The sequence below is a fragment of the Peromyscus californicus genome, unplaced genomic scaffold, assembly GCF_007827085.1.
Source record: "Peromyscus californicus insignis strain IS unplaced genomic scaffold, ASM782708v3 Scaffold_19__1_contigs__length_69161282, whole genome shotgun sequence".
In the NCBI taxonomy this organism is placed as follows: Eukaryota; Metazoa; Chordata; class Mammalia; order Rodentia; family Cricetidae; genus Peromyscus; species Peromyscus californicus.
In genome coordinates, this window is record NW_026294491.1 from 28,461,685 (window position 1) to 28,478,445 (window position 16,761).

The 16,761-nt window shown below is 43.0% G+C and overlaps 1 protein-coding gene across 1 annotated transcript; it reads right to left on the minus strand.

The window, feature by feature from the left end:
• Positions 1–7,412: 7,412 nt before the first annotated feature.
• Positions 7,413–9,555, minus strand: LOC128114074 (pyruvate kinase PKM-like). Its single transcript, XM_052743940.1, is given in 1 exon segment — positions 7,413–9,555. A coding segment is annotated over 1 exon segment (1,656 nt). The 5' UTR covers positions 9,546–9,555; the 3' UTR covers positions 7,413–7,889.
• Between the last annotated feature and the right edge of the window lie 7,206 nt (positions 9,556–16,761).

The window sequence follows — 16,761 nt, forward strand, 5'->3', positions numbered from 1 at the left end:
TCTTAAGGATCAGCCATATTCTGGTACGTCATCGGATTTCCTTCCTAATTAATGCTGACTATTATTGCATGCCTGCTTGCACTATGTTTTGTTTATCTGTTTGCTTATCCATGGGCACCTGAGTGCCTTCTTTCAGGCATCACAGACGATGCCACTTTAAACGCAATGCACAAATATCTAAGCCCCCGTGTTCATATTTTTGGGTATATAACTCAAAGCACAGCTGCAGGATTGTATGTTGACATTTTTTTGAGAAGTTCTCAAAGCACCTTTCTTCAGTTGCTGTATCATTTGAGACATCCACCAGCAGTGTATGTCTCTGTCACTGGCATGTGATGTAACTGGCTCAAATATACATCCCAATAGATTTGTTTTGCATTTTTTTATGACTAGTGATGAATATCTTCTCACGTGCTTCTAGTCTACTTTGTCTTTTTTGGAGAGATGCACATTTTTTGTAATGTTTGTTTGCTATACCTAGAAGACTTGGAAATACACAAAAAGGACAGCAGGAGGAGTGAGCCTCCATTACTCAAGATTAAATTAATATTGCAATTCCAGAAGACATTTACTACTGCTGTTCTGAGGACTGACAAGGTGACATTCAGTGACTGCTACAATGTGCTGGGCTGAGTACCTTTAGACACTAACTCATTTTTAATTCCTACATAACTTGAGCCACAGAACATTAGAAGGGAAGGGTCTTTATGAAAAGTGTCAGAGTAAGTAATTGCTGGAGATTGAATAAGGGAAACTGGCTTGGCCACTCTAGGGAGTGGGAGAAGGAACAGTGTGCCCAGTCTGGCCACACCAGCTTTCAGGGTGACTTAGTTCTCTAGCATAGACACAGTGCTTTCTGAAAATGAAAAACCAATTATTCTTAAAAACATTTCAAACATAAGCAGCAGCTATAATAATATGGCAGAGAGGGTGGACTTTTTGATGATGCTCTGAGATGTGGTGGAGTCAGCTTCAGCAGAGGAAGATAGATTATTGACATCTCTTCATCCTTCTCTTCCTTTTGGGGTGGTGGTGGGGGTAAGAGTGGGACAAGGTCTCTCTATATATCCCAACGTGCCCCAGAACTCACTGTGTGTCCCAGGCTGGCACTGAATCACAGTCCTCCTGCCTCAGTCCCACTCTGTGCTGAGGTGACAAGTGTAAGCTACTTCACTTGGTTTGGAGCATTGACACTTCTCATGGGCCTTTATGTTAGGTCCTGCCCAAATTTTCCCTTCTCTTTTAATTCACATCACAATTTTAACACAAAGAAATAATTATCACTCTTCTAAATATGGGAAGGCTTGTGAGTCACAGGATCAATGGCTTGCTCAGGACCTCAGCTAGCATCTGCCTACAAATCCCATCATCTTTCTTTTAAAATTGCCTCATTTTAAGTTGTAGTATGGATGTGTGCATTGAAATGTAAAAAGCCCTTGCAATAATCCCATGTGTACAAGGAAGGCTATGTCACCCAGGAATTGTTATGATTTCATGTGTTTTTGTCCTTTTCAAATGAAAACGGTGGTGTGTACCATTATGGCTGACAAAGATCTTCCCATCCTAATCTCCAATAGAGCACTGCTGGAGGATGTGGGGGCACTCAGTGTAGTTTGACTTGGTTGCCACTGCTAGCTCAGAGACAAAGGGGAACAGACATCAAGGCCTCTAGAAGCTGAGGCCACAGCCTGTGTCCTTCACCTGCATAGAACTGAAAGCTGCTGAGCAGGGATGAAGGCTGCTGAGCAGGGATGAAGGCTGCTGAGCAGGGATGCTTTTCTAGAGCCTCCAGGGGTGCAACTCTGCACCTTGATTTTACCCAGAGCCTGTGATCTTTCAGATGTCTGACCTCCAGGAGTGAAAATGACCAGCAGGGTGTGATGGCAAGCAATCTGAGGGAGCTAGGCAGGAAGATTGTGAGTTTGAAGCCAGTTTAGGTTACAGTTAGACTTCGTTTCAAAACAACGACAATAAAATAGTATGAGTTAACAAACCCAGGTTTTTTTTTTCTTCTAAACAGTGCCCTGATATGTATCACCATGTATACCAAGTTGGCCTCAAACTTGCCAGGATCCTTCTGCCTCTGGACCCAAATGCTGGGATTACAGGCATGTACTACCATATGCTTGTGTCATTTTAAGTTGTTAAATTTGTGAGCAACAGAAAACTATTTATATACATTTATATTGTAAAAGCTTCATTAGATACAACGGACTGAATCATGTGCCTCCAAATTCATAAGCTGAGCTCCATTCTCCATACCTTAGAATGTGACTGCTTGAGATAGGACCCATAAGGGTTGAAAGTCTTTAGGGTAGGCTCCAATTCAATCATACGGGGGCTCTTCTTAGATTTCGACCCACAGAAAAACACCAGGGGGTACACAGAGGAAACACCATGTGAGGACATAGTAGAAAGCAGCCACCTGCAAGCAGAGGCCTTGAGAAAACACACCACCTAACACCTTGATCTGGGACTTCTTGCTCTAGACTTGTGAAAAAGTTGATTAAACTGCCTAGACTAGGGCACTAGATCAAACTCAGAAACAAGCTCTTCTCTTGAACACTGGAAAATAAAGGGAATTAATCATTTGTATTGGCTTTCCTATATTCATTGATCACATAGTACTAGAAGGCACATTTCTATTTATAGAATTATTCTAATAAATAAAAGAAGATGATTTTTTTCTTCTTATATAATTATAATACCTTCTTGCAACTCTCAATGAATATAAAATCTTGGACCTTAATATTCAATAAATAACAAAAGAAAGACAATCAGACATTGTCTCTTGATGGAGAATGCTTTCTCTATGAAGTGTTCCTGCTAAATCACTGCCACTCCAACTGTATCCAAAGAGGAATGTTTGGGAAGTCTAGAAGACAGGATACCGTGAAACCTCAGCACAGGGCAAAATCAGCAGGGTGCAGACCTGCACGAGTCTGCAGGACAATAATACACTCTCTCCACGTAGGTGGTAAGAAAAAATTTAAAGGTACAGACTTATAGATCTTTAAAAAAAGTTCATAAAGGACACATTTAAAGAGACCAAAACGACCAGCAAGCCAGCCTAAACTATTATGTCTAAGGATGCTTGGTCACTCATGTTAATACATTATAAAGAAAAAGCAGAAGTCTAGGGTTGGAGCTCACTGGGAGAAGACCTCCTAGCACTCTGAAGGCTCTGGGCTCAATCCCTAGCACAAAGAAAAGCCAGTTCATGCATTAGGGATAAATCCTGGTCCCACTGCCGGGGGCCCCACAAACTGCCCAAGCTACACAACTGTTACCCACATTCAGTCTGTGCAGGTTCCTCAGCTATCAGTCGAGAGTCCATGAGCTAGGGGGAACTGTGGTTGGTATAAGTAAAATAAAGAAAGAAAAGAAAGGGAATGTTCCTTTGAAATATTAGGACAGTGGCTGCTCTTAAAGTGGGGGAGGGACTGAGCCTAGACCGGGTAAGGGGAGCATGTGGAATGCAACTTTGTTGTTTGGTGGGTTTTTGCTCCCTCCTGGTTTGGCTGAAGGCTTGGATGTATACCTTATAATAATCTGTTATTCTAGGCATTTGCTTTATATTTAGCAGTAAAAATACATGACTCCAGACTGTGAAATCTAGAGGATAGTATGGGAAGGGGTTGGTGTACTGAATACAGGAAAGCATATGCAGGTTGCACCGGTGAGCTTTGTGTTACTATTCTGAAACAACCGAGTCAGGCTTTCTGCAGAAAAGAGCCTGGGCGTGGTGATGCCTGGTTGTATCCCAGCACTTGGGAGGCTGAGGCAGGAAGATCACTAACTTAAGGGTAGACTATGCAGTGAGACTCTCAAAAAACAAACAAAAAGAAAAAGAGACTTGTATTTAGTTCATAGTTTTGGAGGCTTGAAATCCAAACAGCTATGCACAGGCCTGGGGTGTTATCACGTCCCAGTGGGAACAAATGGCCCTGTCTTTCTCCGAGGAGGTCACTCTTTCTTTCTCCTTATAAAGCTATGGGAGATTCATTTACAAAAGCCCCACTGAAGGTTCTATCCTTTAGCGTTAATTAACATAAGACTGAGGTTCAAGCCCCTGCCAGAGTTTGGGAGGACAAATCACTTTTAAACTATAGCTAGGGCCCTTCAGTAAAGATGTGCCTTGGTAGGGAAGTCTCCAGGGCTTAGAGCTTTAACATGGGTATGCGGAAATGGGCATGGATAAAAAGGTGGGTAGGTGTTGTAAAGATCTTAACGAGTGTGTTTTATCCTGCAGATATCAAAAAGAGCCAGCCTTTGCTGGGTTTAGGGAGGTTTAGAGTTGTGGTTAGGAGGTAATGACTTCACAATCTTCAGTCCACAGAGACCGCCATCTCTGTAGCAGGCTGTGTGTACTAGACAGGTAGAGCTGAGGGACTGGATGAGGCTGTGAAAGTGTGTGAACCTCACACAGATGAGGCCTGATGTGTGGTTCAGTAGTGGAGGTTTGCCCAATGAGCACCATTCTCGGGTAGGTGAGTTTGGGAGTGGGGTGACGGGGGGGGGGGTGGGGGGGGGGGTGATTCCTGAATATTTCATCTTACAATGATACAAAAGCCGTAGATGCTCAGTACAAATCGGATTCTCAAATTGGGGTCTGTTCCCAGACTTGTAGTTAATGTGTAGCCCAAGCCTCTCTCCTGCTGCTGGGCAGCAGCTGATCACAGGAGAGCAAGTGACTTGCTCCAGCCTGCTGTGCTCAGGCCTGGCAGGCTAAGGATATCCAGTGCTTAGAATGGTGGCACTTTCTACTTCTGATAACCTCACGGAATGAATGTCAAGGGACACAAGGTGGTCTGATGGCCACAGTATGCAGGATTGTGAGAGAAGGACAGTCATCAGAACCTGCTCCTGCGGCCAAGAACTGATGGGGGATCAAAAATACTTGCTGCCTAGTGCATTCTGTCCCCACATGCTGGATTGGAGGCCCACTGGCGAGGGCAGGGTGGAGGGGTGGCAAGTAGAACCTGATAGAAGCTTGGGGGAAGGAGGTGAAGCAGGAGGGTGGAGAGAGAGTGGATGGTGCTGGAGGGGGAGGTTGCTGTTAGTCCTCATAGAAATTTCAAGACCTTGTCACCTTCTCTTGCCTCTACTTATAGGTTGCAACAGCTATGGTCCCTGCTACTTTTAGAATTGGGCAGATAGACACACAGACTTTCCCAGACAGCCACCTTTTCATCCTGTCAGGCTAAGTCAGTGTGGCCTCCTTTGTGGAACAATCTCTGTGGGTAGTTAGCCTTTTGATTCTTTTTCTGAGACAGGAGCACACACTGTCCTCCAGCCAGGCCTCAAGCTCACAGCAATCCTCCACCCTCGCCCTCCAGCGGATCTTACATTGCATGCAAACTTTACAGATCCTTTGCCACGGTGGTTGTATAAGTAACCACCTTGAGCAGGGGACCTGGTCAAGCCCCTTTTATAGGGCCAGCTTGAGTAATGGTCAAAGGCTGGGACATAAGGAGGACTCTGTTGGGAGAAGAAACAGTCATAGCTAGAGAAAGCTAGTTGGCTGGCAAGGGGAGAGGCTGTCCGGGGTAGGAAGGAGAGCAGGGTGCATAGGGAAATGATATCATGGGAAGGAGAGTGCATGAATTTCTAAATCAAACCCAGCCAGTATCGGTTTCATAATAAGCCTTTTATTATTTTTCTCAGGTTTCTAAGGACTTAGGATCTTTCTGGCTTGAGCTAATCTACTTCTACATTAGCACTTTACATGACTGAAGACTAAGAACACACATAACAAATTAGGCAAAACATTTAAGATAAATTGTGTTCTTACCTTCAAGCTCTAGCGGTCAGTAATCTCAAGGCTGGACTGCCCCAGAGTTCAGTGAGTACCAAAGTACACTTAGAGGAAACAGGAAAACATTTCTGGGGTATGGCAAGCACAGAGGCTCAAATTCTACTGTGCCAGAAGTACCCGATCTTCAGCAGGTACCAAGCAATCCAGAAGGCTCTGCTGTCGGTGTGGTTAGCTACAGCCTTAACCAGCAGAGTCAAGATAGCAAGAAACAAACCTTGGCATCTGTCCACTGAGGAAGTAACGCTCATGGTATTGTTATTGCTCAAGTACAAATCTCTACTGTCTTGAGTACCAGCAGACTCAAGGCTGTTTGGATGAATGCATGGAGGCAAACACCCAGTTCCTCCCTCTCAGTGACTACCTAGTGCTCCACTCTGCTCAGGATCCTGGCTTTGTAGCAGAGCCTCATGCTCTTGCTGCTTGGGTTTCTCCTTCCCTAGTCTGACAGAGAGTCTAAAATGTGTAAAGACGAGGGTGTAGCCATGCTCATGGTTGAAAAAGAAAGTGCCCCAAAGTCTCCACACTATGCCCTTTGCTCAGAACCAACCTGTGACTGGCTGAGTGTAGTCCTCATTAGTTATTCAAACTAGCAGCGTGAGGCTGACATACATGCCCCCCTCTTCGCCTTTCAAAACGGATGATGCTAAGACGTGCCAAACAAACAAATTATTAGCCGCTATGTTTAACTAAGTAAACTAACCCCCATCCTCCCTTTGCCTATAGTGAAAAGAAGTTTAAAACTTGTGTGAATTAAAAAGGTATTTCAAATACTAGTCCATTATCTTAGTCTTGCTGGCTTGTTGAAGAAATCTTTTTCCTTTCATAACAGCTAGTACTTAGTTCCTTAGGTCCTGTTCTACTGGTAAATAAATAGGCTTGGGTTCAGTAATGAGGAAACTAGAAAGCTGGCTGCAGGGTCTCAGGCATCCAGCTGGACCTTCTTCCAGATTTACTTTTTCCATCTATAAAATGTGGGGCATGCTAACTGCCTCCCATCAGTACTGTTACATAAAAACAAGGTGATGAACACACCCACCTAGCACAGACTAAGTTTATTACAAATCCTGGTTCTTTCCCTTTCTTTCCAGAGTACATTCCTCGACACCCACATGCAGAAGGGACAGAACCAAAGTCTAATATTAAAGCTTATGTATGTGTTTATTTATACTTGTTTTATCCCATGATAGATATACATGCATGGAGGCAAATTATATCCCTAGGTGTCCTCGGCTACCTTAGAAATCAAACTGATCATGTGTTAATCTCTTCTGGCAACTCCCAATCTTTTTTCATCCGCTCAGCTAAAGCTTACCTTATCTCCTTTGATCCTACACTTCTTAGGACCTCATGGCTGACATGTCTTCTACCTCCTCTTTTCTAAAGGAGATTACCTTTGTTGACTTGCAAGTCCCAAATGCTCTGTAGCAGAAGTCCCTGTGTCCAGGCTGTGTGGAGATATCCTACACTGAATGCAACTGTTTTCACACAGAGAGTGGAAGTTCAACCTTAAACTCTTTCCCCCACATAATAGTGTCATTTTTTAACTGAACAGGTATTTCTTTTTTTTTTTTTTCTTCAGCTGCTGTTTATTGACATTCAGGTGGGCACTATAGCAACAGGCCTGGAGATGCTGCGGTAGAATGGAAGGTGCAGAGTGGAGTGTGTGTGTCTGCAGTAACAGCTGAGGAGTGCACAAGGAGAAGCAGGGGGCGGGGGAGGCCAAGGCTGTTGGGGAAGCAAGTCAGGACCAGGGCCAAAGGCTATCTACACAGGAACCTGGGCCCCGTACCCTAAGCCCCTACTCTTGCGGTCTCCTGACTCCAGGCCAGGGTTGGGAATTCTCTGGGCAACTTTCTACAGGAACAAAGTACACAGAGATGTCGCTGCCCTTTTGTGATAAAGCCAGAGGGTTTCCAGTTCTGCATTCCTCCTTCACCCCTGGCTTGGGTAGGGCCCTATGATAGACAGCTGGGCTTTAGTCCACGGTTCAGAGAGGCATTAATTTTCTCCGGTGTCCCAGCCCACCAGCGCCACACTATGGCCCAGAGTGAGCACTACAAGCGTTGCTGGCCTAATGGATGGAATGGGGGAGGGGATGGGAAAGAGGGGCTCCAGAGGGCCAACAAGGCACAGGCACTACAGGCATGGTGTTGGTGAAACCGGAGCCAGGGTGCCACCCGGTCAGCACAATGACCACATCTCCCTTTTTGAAGAAGCCTCGGGCCTTGCCAACGTTCATGGCCAAATTCACGCCGAGGTCTACATCCTCAGCCCAGGCATCCATTACCGCATCCTTACATAGCACAGGGAAGATGCCTAGGTACAGATGGGCCTGGTGGGCTGTCTGGGGATTGCGCGGCACAGCGATGATGGGAGCACGTGGGCGGTACCTGGCCACCTGGTGAGCACTCCTGCCAGACTTGGTGAGCACGATTATAGCCCCACTGCAGCACTTGAAAGAGGCCTCCACGGCACCCACGGCGGCAGCTTCTGTGGGGTCGTTGGTAATAGGCGCCAGACGGCGGAGTTCCTCGAATAACTACAAGTGGTAGATGGCGGCCTCTGCCTCTCGGGCAATCAGGTGCTGCATGCGAACAGCCTCCAGAGGGTAGTCCCCTTTGGCTGTCTCTCCTGACAGCATGATGCAGTCCGCTCCATCGAGGACTGCATTGGCCACATCACTGCCCTCAGCACGTGTGGGGCGGGGTTTCTTGATCATGCTCTCCAGCATCTGTGTGGCGCAGATGACAGGCTTCCCTGCTCGGTTGCATCGGCCGATCATCATCTTCTGAGCCAGGAAGACCTTCTCTGCAGGAATCTCAATGCCGAGGTCACCACGAGCCACCATGATCCCATCACTGGCCTCCAAAATCTCATCAAACCTGAGGACGCCTTCATGGTTCTCAATCTTGCTGATAATCTTCATGTTCTTGCCCTTCTCTCCTAGGACCTTCCTAACTTCATGCACATCGGCTGCCTTGCGGATGAAAGATGCAAACACCATGTCTACATCCTGCTCCACTCCAAACTTCAGGTCCTGGATGTCCTTCTCCGACACAGCAGGGAGGTCCACAGCAGCTCCCAGGAGGTTCACCCCCTTCTTGCTGCCCAAGGAGCCGCTGTTCTCCACCTCTGTCACCAGGAAGTCAGCACCTTTCTCCTTCACCAGCAGTGAAATGAGCCCGTCGTCCACGTAGACTTTGCTGCTCACCTCCACCACCTTACAGATGTTCTTGTAGTCCAGCCACAGGGTGTTCTCATCACACTTGTCCATGTAGGCATTGTCCAGGGTGATCTTCAGGGTGGCTCCCTTCTTCAGTTCCATTTCTGCAGTGCCGCTGCCTTTGATGAGCCCAGTACGGATCTCAGGTCCCTTTGTGTCCAGAGCCACGGCAACAGGCTGGTAGAAAATAGGGTTAGAAGCAAAGCTCTTTGTGGCCGCATGCACATTCTTGATGGTTTCTGCGTGGTACTCGTGAGATCCATGAGAGAAATTGAGCTGAGCCACATTCATCCCAGACTTGATCATCTCTTTCAGCATCTCCACAGATCGGGAAGCAGGATCTGTGGTACAAATGGTACAAATGATGCCAGTGTTGAGGGTCGTAATGGGTGCGGAGTCAATGTCCAAGCGGCACATGTGTTCTAGGAAGGTGTCAGCCATGGCTGCACGGAGCTGCTGGGTCTGAATGAAGGCAGTCCCCGCTTCACTGTGTGGTTTCAGCATGGTTGCTGGCGTCCTCAGGCGTACTCCGGATCCTGCAACGATTGCAAAGTCGGACATCTGGACACTCAGGTCGCTGCTGTGCGGGGAACAGGTATTTCTTGAGGGTGACTGTAAATGAGATAAACCCACAGTTTGTTTCTACCACCCTGGGATATTATTTAGTGAGCATTGCTTCCAGCTTCTTCTGCCATGGTTACAGTGACAAACTGGAGTGCCACTCAGCCCTCTAATAGCTCTGCTTGCCTCTGTTACCACACACCACACTGTGGGCCACCAACCAGATGCCAGTAGATGAAAAGACAGAAATGTTAAACAGTGGGCAACAGTGGAAACAGACAGCTAGAAGCCAGGACAGAAAGAGGATGGAAAGTTTTCAAATATTCAGTACACTTCTGACAGCTCATGGGTCAAATAAGGGGGTCGGTCTTCAAAAAAAAACTTGTAAATATTAAAATTCTAGTCATATATGCGCCAAACACAGGCATACCCAATTTTATAAAACAAATACTGTTTTTTAGATCTAAATCCACAGATTAACCCTGACACAGTGATACTGGATGACTTTAGTACCCCATTCTCACAAATAGATGGGTTGTCCAGACACAAACTCAACAGAGAAACATTGGAAGTGAATGAAATCATAATTCAAAGGGACTTAAAACCATAGAACATCCACCTGAACATTAAAAATACACTTTCTCCGCAGCAGGACAAAGAACTCTCTCTAATATAGACCAAATAGTTAGGCAAAAAGCAACTCTCAACAAATACAAGAAAACTGAAATAATTTCTTGCATTCTATCTGAACACAATGGAATATTATAGCTTTGAACACCTACATAAAAAATTGAGAGATCTAAAATTAATAACTTAATGATGCAGTCAAAAGCCTCTGAAAACCAGGAACAAACCAAACCCCAAATTAGTAGATGGGAAGACATAATCAAAATAAGGGAAGAAATTAATGAAATGGAAGTGAACAAAAAATTTATAAAGAATCAATTAAATAAAAAGTTGGGTCTTTGAAAAGATAAAACACTTTGGTAAACCCTTAGTTAATCTAATCAAATGGAAAGGAATGTCCATGTAGGAATGCCCTGAATGAATGAAGTTCTAAGTGAATGTGTGTGTTGACAGATCCAAATTAATAAAATCAGAAAGGAAAAAGTGAGACATTACAACATACACAAATGAAATTCAGAAAATCATAAAAATATACTTTAAAAGCCTCTATTCCACTAAACTGAAAAATCTAAAAGAAACAGATCAATTTCTATATACACTTGACATATCAAGATTAAACCAATAAGAAAATAAATGATTGCAACAAACTGATAGCTAGTAATGAGACTGAAACAATAATAAAACATCTCTCAATTAAACAATGCCCCAAACCAGATAGATTCACTGCAGAATTTTAGCACAATTTCAAAGAACTAATCTGAATGCTATGTAAATTACTCCACAAACTAGGAAAAGAATGCCATAGCCTGCAGATGTAGAAGAAAGCTGTGAAATACTGATTTCTGGACATGACAGGGTTGTTGCATGTATCAACTAATTCACAGCAGCTGTGGTTACCTGCACAAGACCTGTACAAAGTCAGTAAACCAATGAAAAAGAATTGGATTAAAATTCCAATAATAATTTATTGCTACTACCAAACTCCAGCATGCCTACAGTCAAGAAGGCAGGAGACACCAAATGTTGGCAATGACAAGAAGATTGAATCCAATCATAACTGCTTTTTCCCTCCACCACATTTTCTCCTGTTTTTTGTTTTCTATGTTTTATACTGAATTACTATTCTTTTATAATCAGAATATAATGATATTTTCTCTAGCACGATCTTTATTAAAATACTCTTTTAATTACAACATTTCATCCTTTTTTTTTCTCACCAAACTGTCCTATGTACTCCCACCCTGCTCTCTTTCAAATTCATGGCCTCTTTTTCTTTAATTGCTGTTACATAGATTTATGTATGTGTATATATTCCTAAATGCAGAAATGTAATCTGACCAGTCTGTATAATGTTACTTGTATGAATATGTTTTCAGGGTTAATCGTTTGGTTTGGATAACCAATTTGAGGGTTCTTCCCCAGGGAAGATTATTTCTCCTAGTCTCAGCATCCCTTAGTTGGCTTAGTCCTTTGTCTAGGGTTGGAGCCTCATGAGCCTTCCCTCTTCCACATTGGTGTGTCTGTTGGTGTCTTCCTTGTCCTGGTCAGGCTTAGGCAGTCATGCTGGTGAGACTCCATGGGTGTACATTGATTTCTCTGACATTTCTAGGAGACACAGTCTCATAATAAATGGCTCTTGTAACCTTCCTGCCCTTTTCTTCCACATGAATGCTGAGCCTTAGGTGCAGGAGTTCTGGTGTAAACCTATCAGCTGGGACTGGAGCTCCAGCCAGTACTCAGCACTTTGACCATTGTGGTTTCCTGTGATATTCTCTGTTTCAAAGAGAAGTTTCCTTGACGAGGGATAAAAATTACACTTCTCTGACTAGACTCTGGCAGAGGTCTTTGGCATAGAATCTTATTTGTCCTAACACTTCCCAGCTCTATTTCCAAAATTAAAGGACCAGTAGAGCCAGAGAACAGAGAAACAAAATGACAGGATATGTGTGAACATGCATGATGGGTTTTAGACTCACTCCTGAGAGGGTGTGGGCTAATTTCCCAGAATCAGGATTTGGATGTTGACCTAAGGGGCAGAATTTGTAGAAAGCAGGATCAAAAGGAGTTAGTGCATCTCCACAAGGATGGGTGGGGTGCTCCTTGTCTTGCTGAATTTGAAGGCTTTGATTGGGCAGATGATGGGCTCTGGATGGCTGCTGCTTCTTCTGTCTTAGCTATTCCAAGACTTCTTGAGATGAGGGACTGCCTTGAGAAACTGTTGCAGTTCCTGTCCATCCAAGCGCACAGAGGGGTCCATTGGTCTGCCATCTGTCAATAGGCATGAATCCTCTAGCTGAGTGCTAACTGCTGTAAATGGTTTTTTGGAACAATGTGGTTCTTCTTTACAGCATCTGTGTCCCAGGACACAACCTGCTTTCCTGTATTGAAGTCTTTGCTCCTATAAAACTGACACTTTTCTTTTTCAGTAGTAATGATAAGACAGTGCCTTATTGTATGTCTGGCATGTTCTAGGAATTAGATCTTACAGTTTCATTTCAATTCCTGGCAGCCATGTGAGGCAGCTGCTGTTGCTGCCCCCACTCCTTGCCACAAAGGTACCCCGGCATTGGCTCTGGTCACAGTACAAAGCTCTGATTTGAACCCTAGCAGGCTGGCTACTTGGTGGTTAAGAACACTGGTTGCTCTTACAGAGGGTCTGGGTTCAATTCTCAGCACCCACACAGTGGCTTACAATCATCTGTAAGTCAAGTTTCAGGGGACCCATGCCCTCTTCTGACTTCCATGGGCAAAGACAAAACATTCATACATAAAATAAGTCTAAAAATTAAATAAACAGCAAAGCAAATAACATTTTTCTTGTTAGTGAAGGTCATTTGAAATTTGTTCTTGTCTTTTAAAGAGCTAATAATCCCACATATCTTGGAAAGTTTAGTAGCATATTTTCTTATATTTTTGATTGTGGGTCTAGCCTTTAACAGCTGAGCCATCTCTTCAGCCCTAATAGCATAATTTCTATTTGGTGTTTAAATTCAATTCACTTGAAGAACTAAGTAAAGTCAAGGATATAGACCAGCAGTTCTCAACCTGTGCATCTCAACCCCCATCAGATATCCTGCATATCAGACATTTACATTACTATTCATAACAATGGCAAAATTATAGTTATGAAGTAGCAGCAAAATAATTTTATGGTTGGCAGTCATTACAATATGAGGAACTGTATCAAAGGGTCACAGCATTCAGGAAGTTGAGAACCACTGATCTAGTCTACCTTTACTTACAGTTGGTGTGTAAAGGCAAGCAGTGTGTACCAGTAAAGCAGGTATAGTGCATGTCCTGCTTTTCTGAGAGACTTTTACCAGGATCCTCCTTCAGATTAGTGAGTGCCCTAACCCAAGTTATAAAACTGACAGCACAGGAATCCACCCACTCTGGCCCCATCCAGGAGGCATGTGCACATCTTGGCATGGCTGCTGTGGCTTTCTTCAGGAAATCACTTTCCAGCATTGCCATATTGGGTTCTGATTAACTAGCTTACTTTTGATAGTATTGGCCACACCTAGGTTTGAAATCAGGGTTGTATTTCTGTCCTCTGGAGAAAAGGGCACACAGATTGAATTAATTCTCAATGTGGGAGGAAATGACAGAAGCATACTTCTTAGAAACCAGGTTTCTGTGGAGGACAGTGTACCATCTGCATGTCTGATGCGACTTAAGGGGACCACTGGTGGCCACTAGTTTCTGACATCATGTTCTACTTAGAAAGCCAGAGGGTGCTGCAAACAGATAAGAGAGAGTCTGTGGATTCTATAAAAACAAGGAGACAGGTTCAGAGGAGTTCCCCTTAATAAAAAAAAGAGAAAAAGCAAAGAGATACTGAGATTGCCCTAGTAATTGGTGATCACTACCATTCATTCATTCATTCATTCACTGTTGGCTGATCACTAGGAACAGTACTGGTGTGCAAAGAAGTAAGTCTTTATACAGTCTTCTTATGATTTTTGAAAACTTGACACCTGTCTATTTTGCTACTGCCCTTAAAATCTTAAGATAAAAAGCTTGCAATCTTCTAGGCTCTATGTAGACATGAGCAGAGAAAGCCCCTATTTCCTGTCTGAACCCCCTGCTTCTCTAAGAAGATGGAGTTATGGGGACAGGTGAGATCAAAAGAATAGGGCATAGGGCAATATGATTCCTTGTTCTCTACATTTAGATCTTCCTGACTGGTCACCATGGGTATCTTTCTGAAAACCTTCAATGATAGCATCTCTACTTGGCAGGGGTCTTGGTTTGTTTTCTCTTCCTATAACAAAATAGCTTTGACTGGGTAATTTATCAAGAATAGAAGGCTCAGGCTGCATTAGTAACAAGGCAGTGAGTCAGACCAAATATTCTCAGTTCTTATCCTTGCCTTGTAAACCCACTAATGCTACTCCACCCTTTTGTCCTCACCCAAATCCATTCACTTCCCAAGGCCCCTTCTAAGTAGCATTAACACATGAATGAAGGGGATTGTTTCCAGCACACAGACTTCAGGTAAATTTCAAACTTGCCAGTAAGGGCCAAACGCCCCTCTTTGGGCAGGACCATATGGTAAATACGTTATGATTGACTGATCATATGGTAAGTTTGCAACTACACATTTCTCCATTGCCTGTGAAAGCAGCCATAGCACAATAAGTGGGTGGGCATGGCTGTACTCCAATAAAACACTATATACAAATAGAGATAGTGAGCTGTGCTTTGCCCATTCTGGTATACAGAGTAAAGAGGAAACTCTTGCACTTGAAACAACACCCCACCCCTTCAGTAAACATTTCCTTACCCACACCTTGCAATCTCTGTCACTGTTCTCTATTGTTACATTGCCCTCCAGCCTTCATATGAAGGCCTTGGTATTGTTGTCTCTTCCATATTTTTCTTTTCCTTTTTTGGACACAAGTTCATGTAGCTGAGGCTATGTAGCCTTGCCTGGCCTTGAACTCCTCTGCTTCCACTTCCTAAAAGCTGGAATTATAAGTGCCTTCCACCACATTTTCATCACCTATTTTTTTTCTTTTTATAAAAATTTCATTTAGGTGTAGTTTGGACACCATATAGATAATGCATTTAAATGGTGCAATTCAATTATCCCTAAGAACTTTCTTTTTAAAACTACTTCCATTGTGTCCCATAGATTTGGTATGTCATGTTTTCATTTTCATTCAGTTCTAAAAGGTTTTAAATTTCCTTCCTGATTTCTGTCTTGACCCAATTTTCATTCAGTAGTGATTTGTTCAGCTTTCAAGAGTTTGTGTAACTTCTGTTATCTCTATTGTTGTTGATATCCATTTTTAATATATGGTGGCCAAATAGGGAATAGGGGAGAGAGAGAGAGAGAGAGAGAGAGAGAGAGAGAGAGAGGAGGTGCACACAGCCTCATGGAAGGAGAGAGAGGAATAGAGGAAGGAAGAGAGAGAGAGAAGGGGGAGGGATTTTCTCTTAAAGGGGACTTAAGATGACATGGTCAGGATGCTGGGTGGGTTCCCAAGAGGTGTGTCTGAATGGTAACATTCCCTAACAATGACTCTATAGTGTCTTCCTTTACCTATTCTGATTAGTTTTTGTCTGAAGTACATTTTGTCAGAAATTAAAATAAACATGCCTGTTTGCTTCTTGGTTCTATTTGCTTGAATAAATTTTTCTCTCCTTTAACCCTAAGATGGTGTCCGTCCTTGATGGTAAAGTGCGTTTCTTAGAGGCAGCAGAAAGATGGGTCCTATTTTCTAATCCTGTCTGTTAGTCTGTGTCTTTTTATTAAGGGAATTAAAACCATTAACATTGACAGTTATTATTGAGGAATGTTTATTAATAATTCCTGTTATTTTATTGTGCTGATGTTGCTGTTTTACTTTTTAGACATCTTTTAGTTAATTGTTCTGAGATTATTATTTGTGTCTTCTTTGGTCTATAACTAGTGTCATCTATAGAATTCGATTGATGGACAGAAATTTCTGAAATTTTTTTTTCATCATGAAATGTTTTTCTTTATCCTTTGATTATGTTTGATAGTTTTCTGGGTATAGTAGTCTGGACTGGCATCTGGTCTTGAAGAGCATGTAGACTATCTATCTAGGCCATTCTGACTTTCAGAGTGCCTATATTAAAATACCTGAAAAGATATCATATTAATAACTTAATGATACACATAAAAAACTTTAGAAAAAAACATAAGAAACAGTACCCCAAGAGTGTATTTTCCTGTAGACAGGAAAAATAATCAAATTCAGGGCTGAAACTAATAAGATAGAAATAAACAACCAAAAAAAAGCAATACAGAAAGAATCAATAAAATTAAGAACTCTTTCTTTTAAAAAATGAACTCAACTGACAAACATTTAGCCAAATTAACCAAGAAAGAGAAGACCCACATTAATAAAGATAGGAAGGGAGACATTACAACAGACACTAAGGAAATTCCAAGAATCATAATGACATACTTTAAAAGACCTTTATTCTACCAAACTGGAAAACATAAAGGAAATGAATGGATTTCTTGATGTATACAACTAACCAAAGTTAAGGGAAGCTG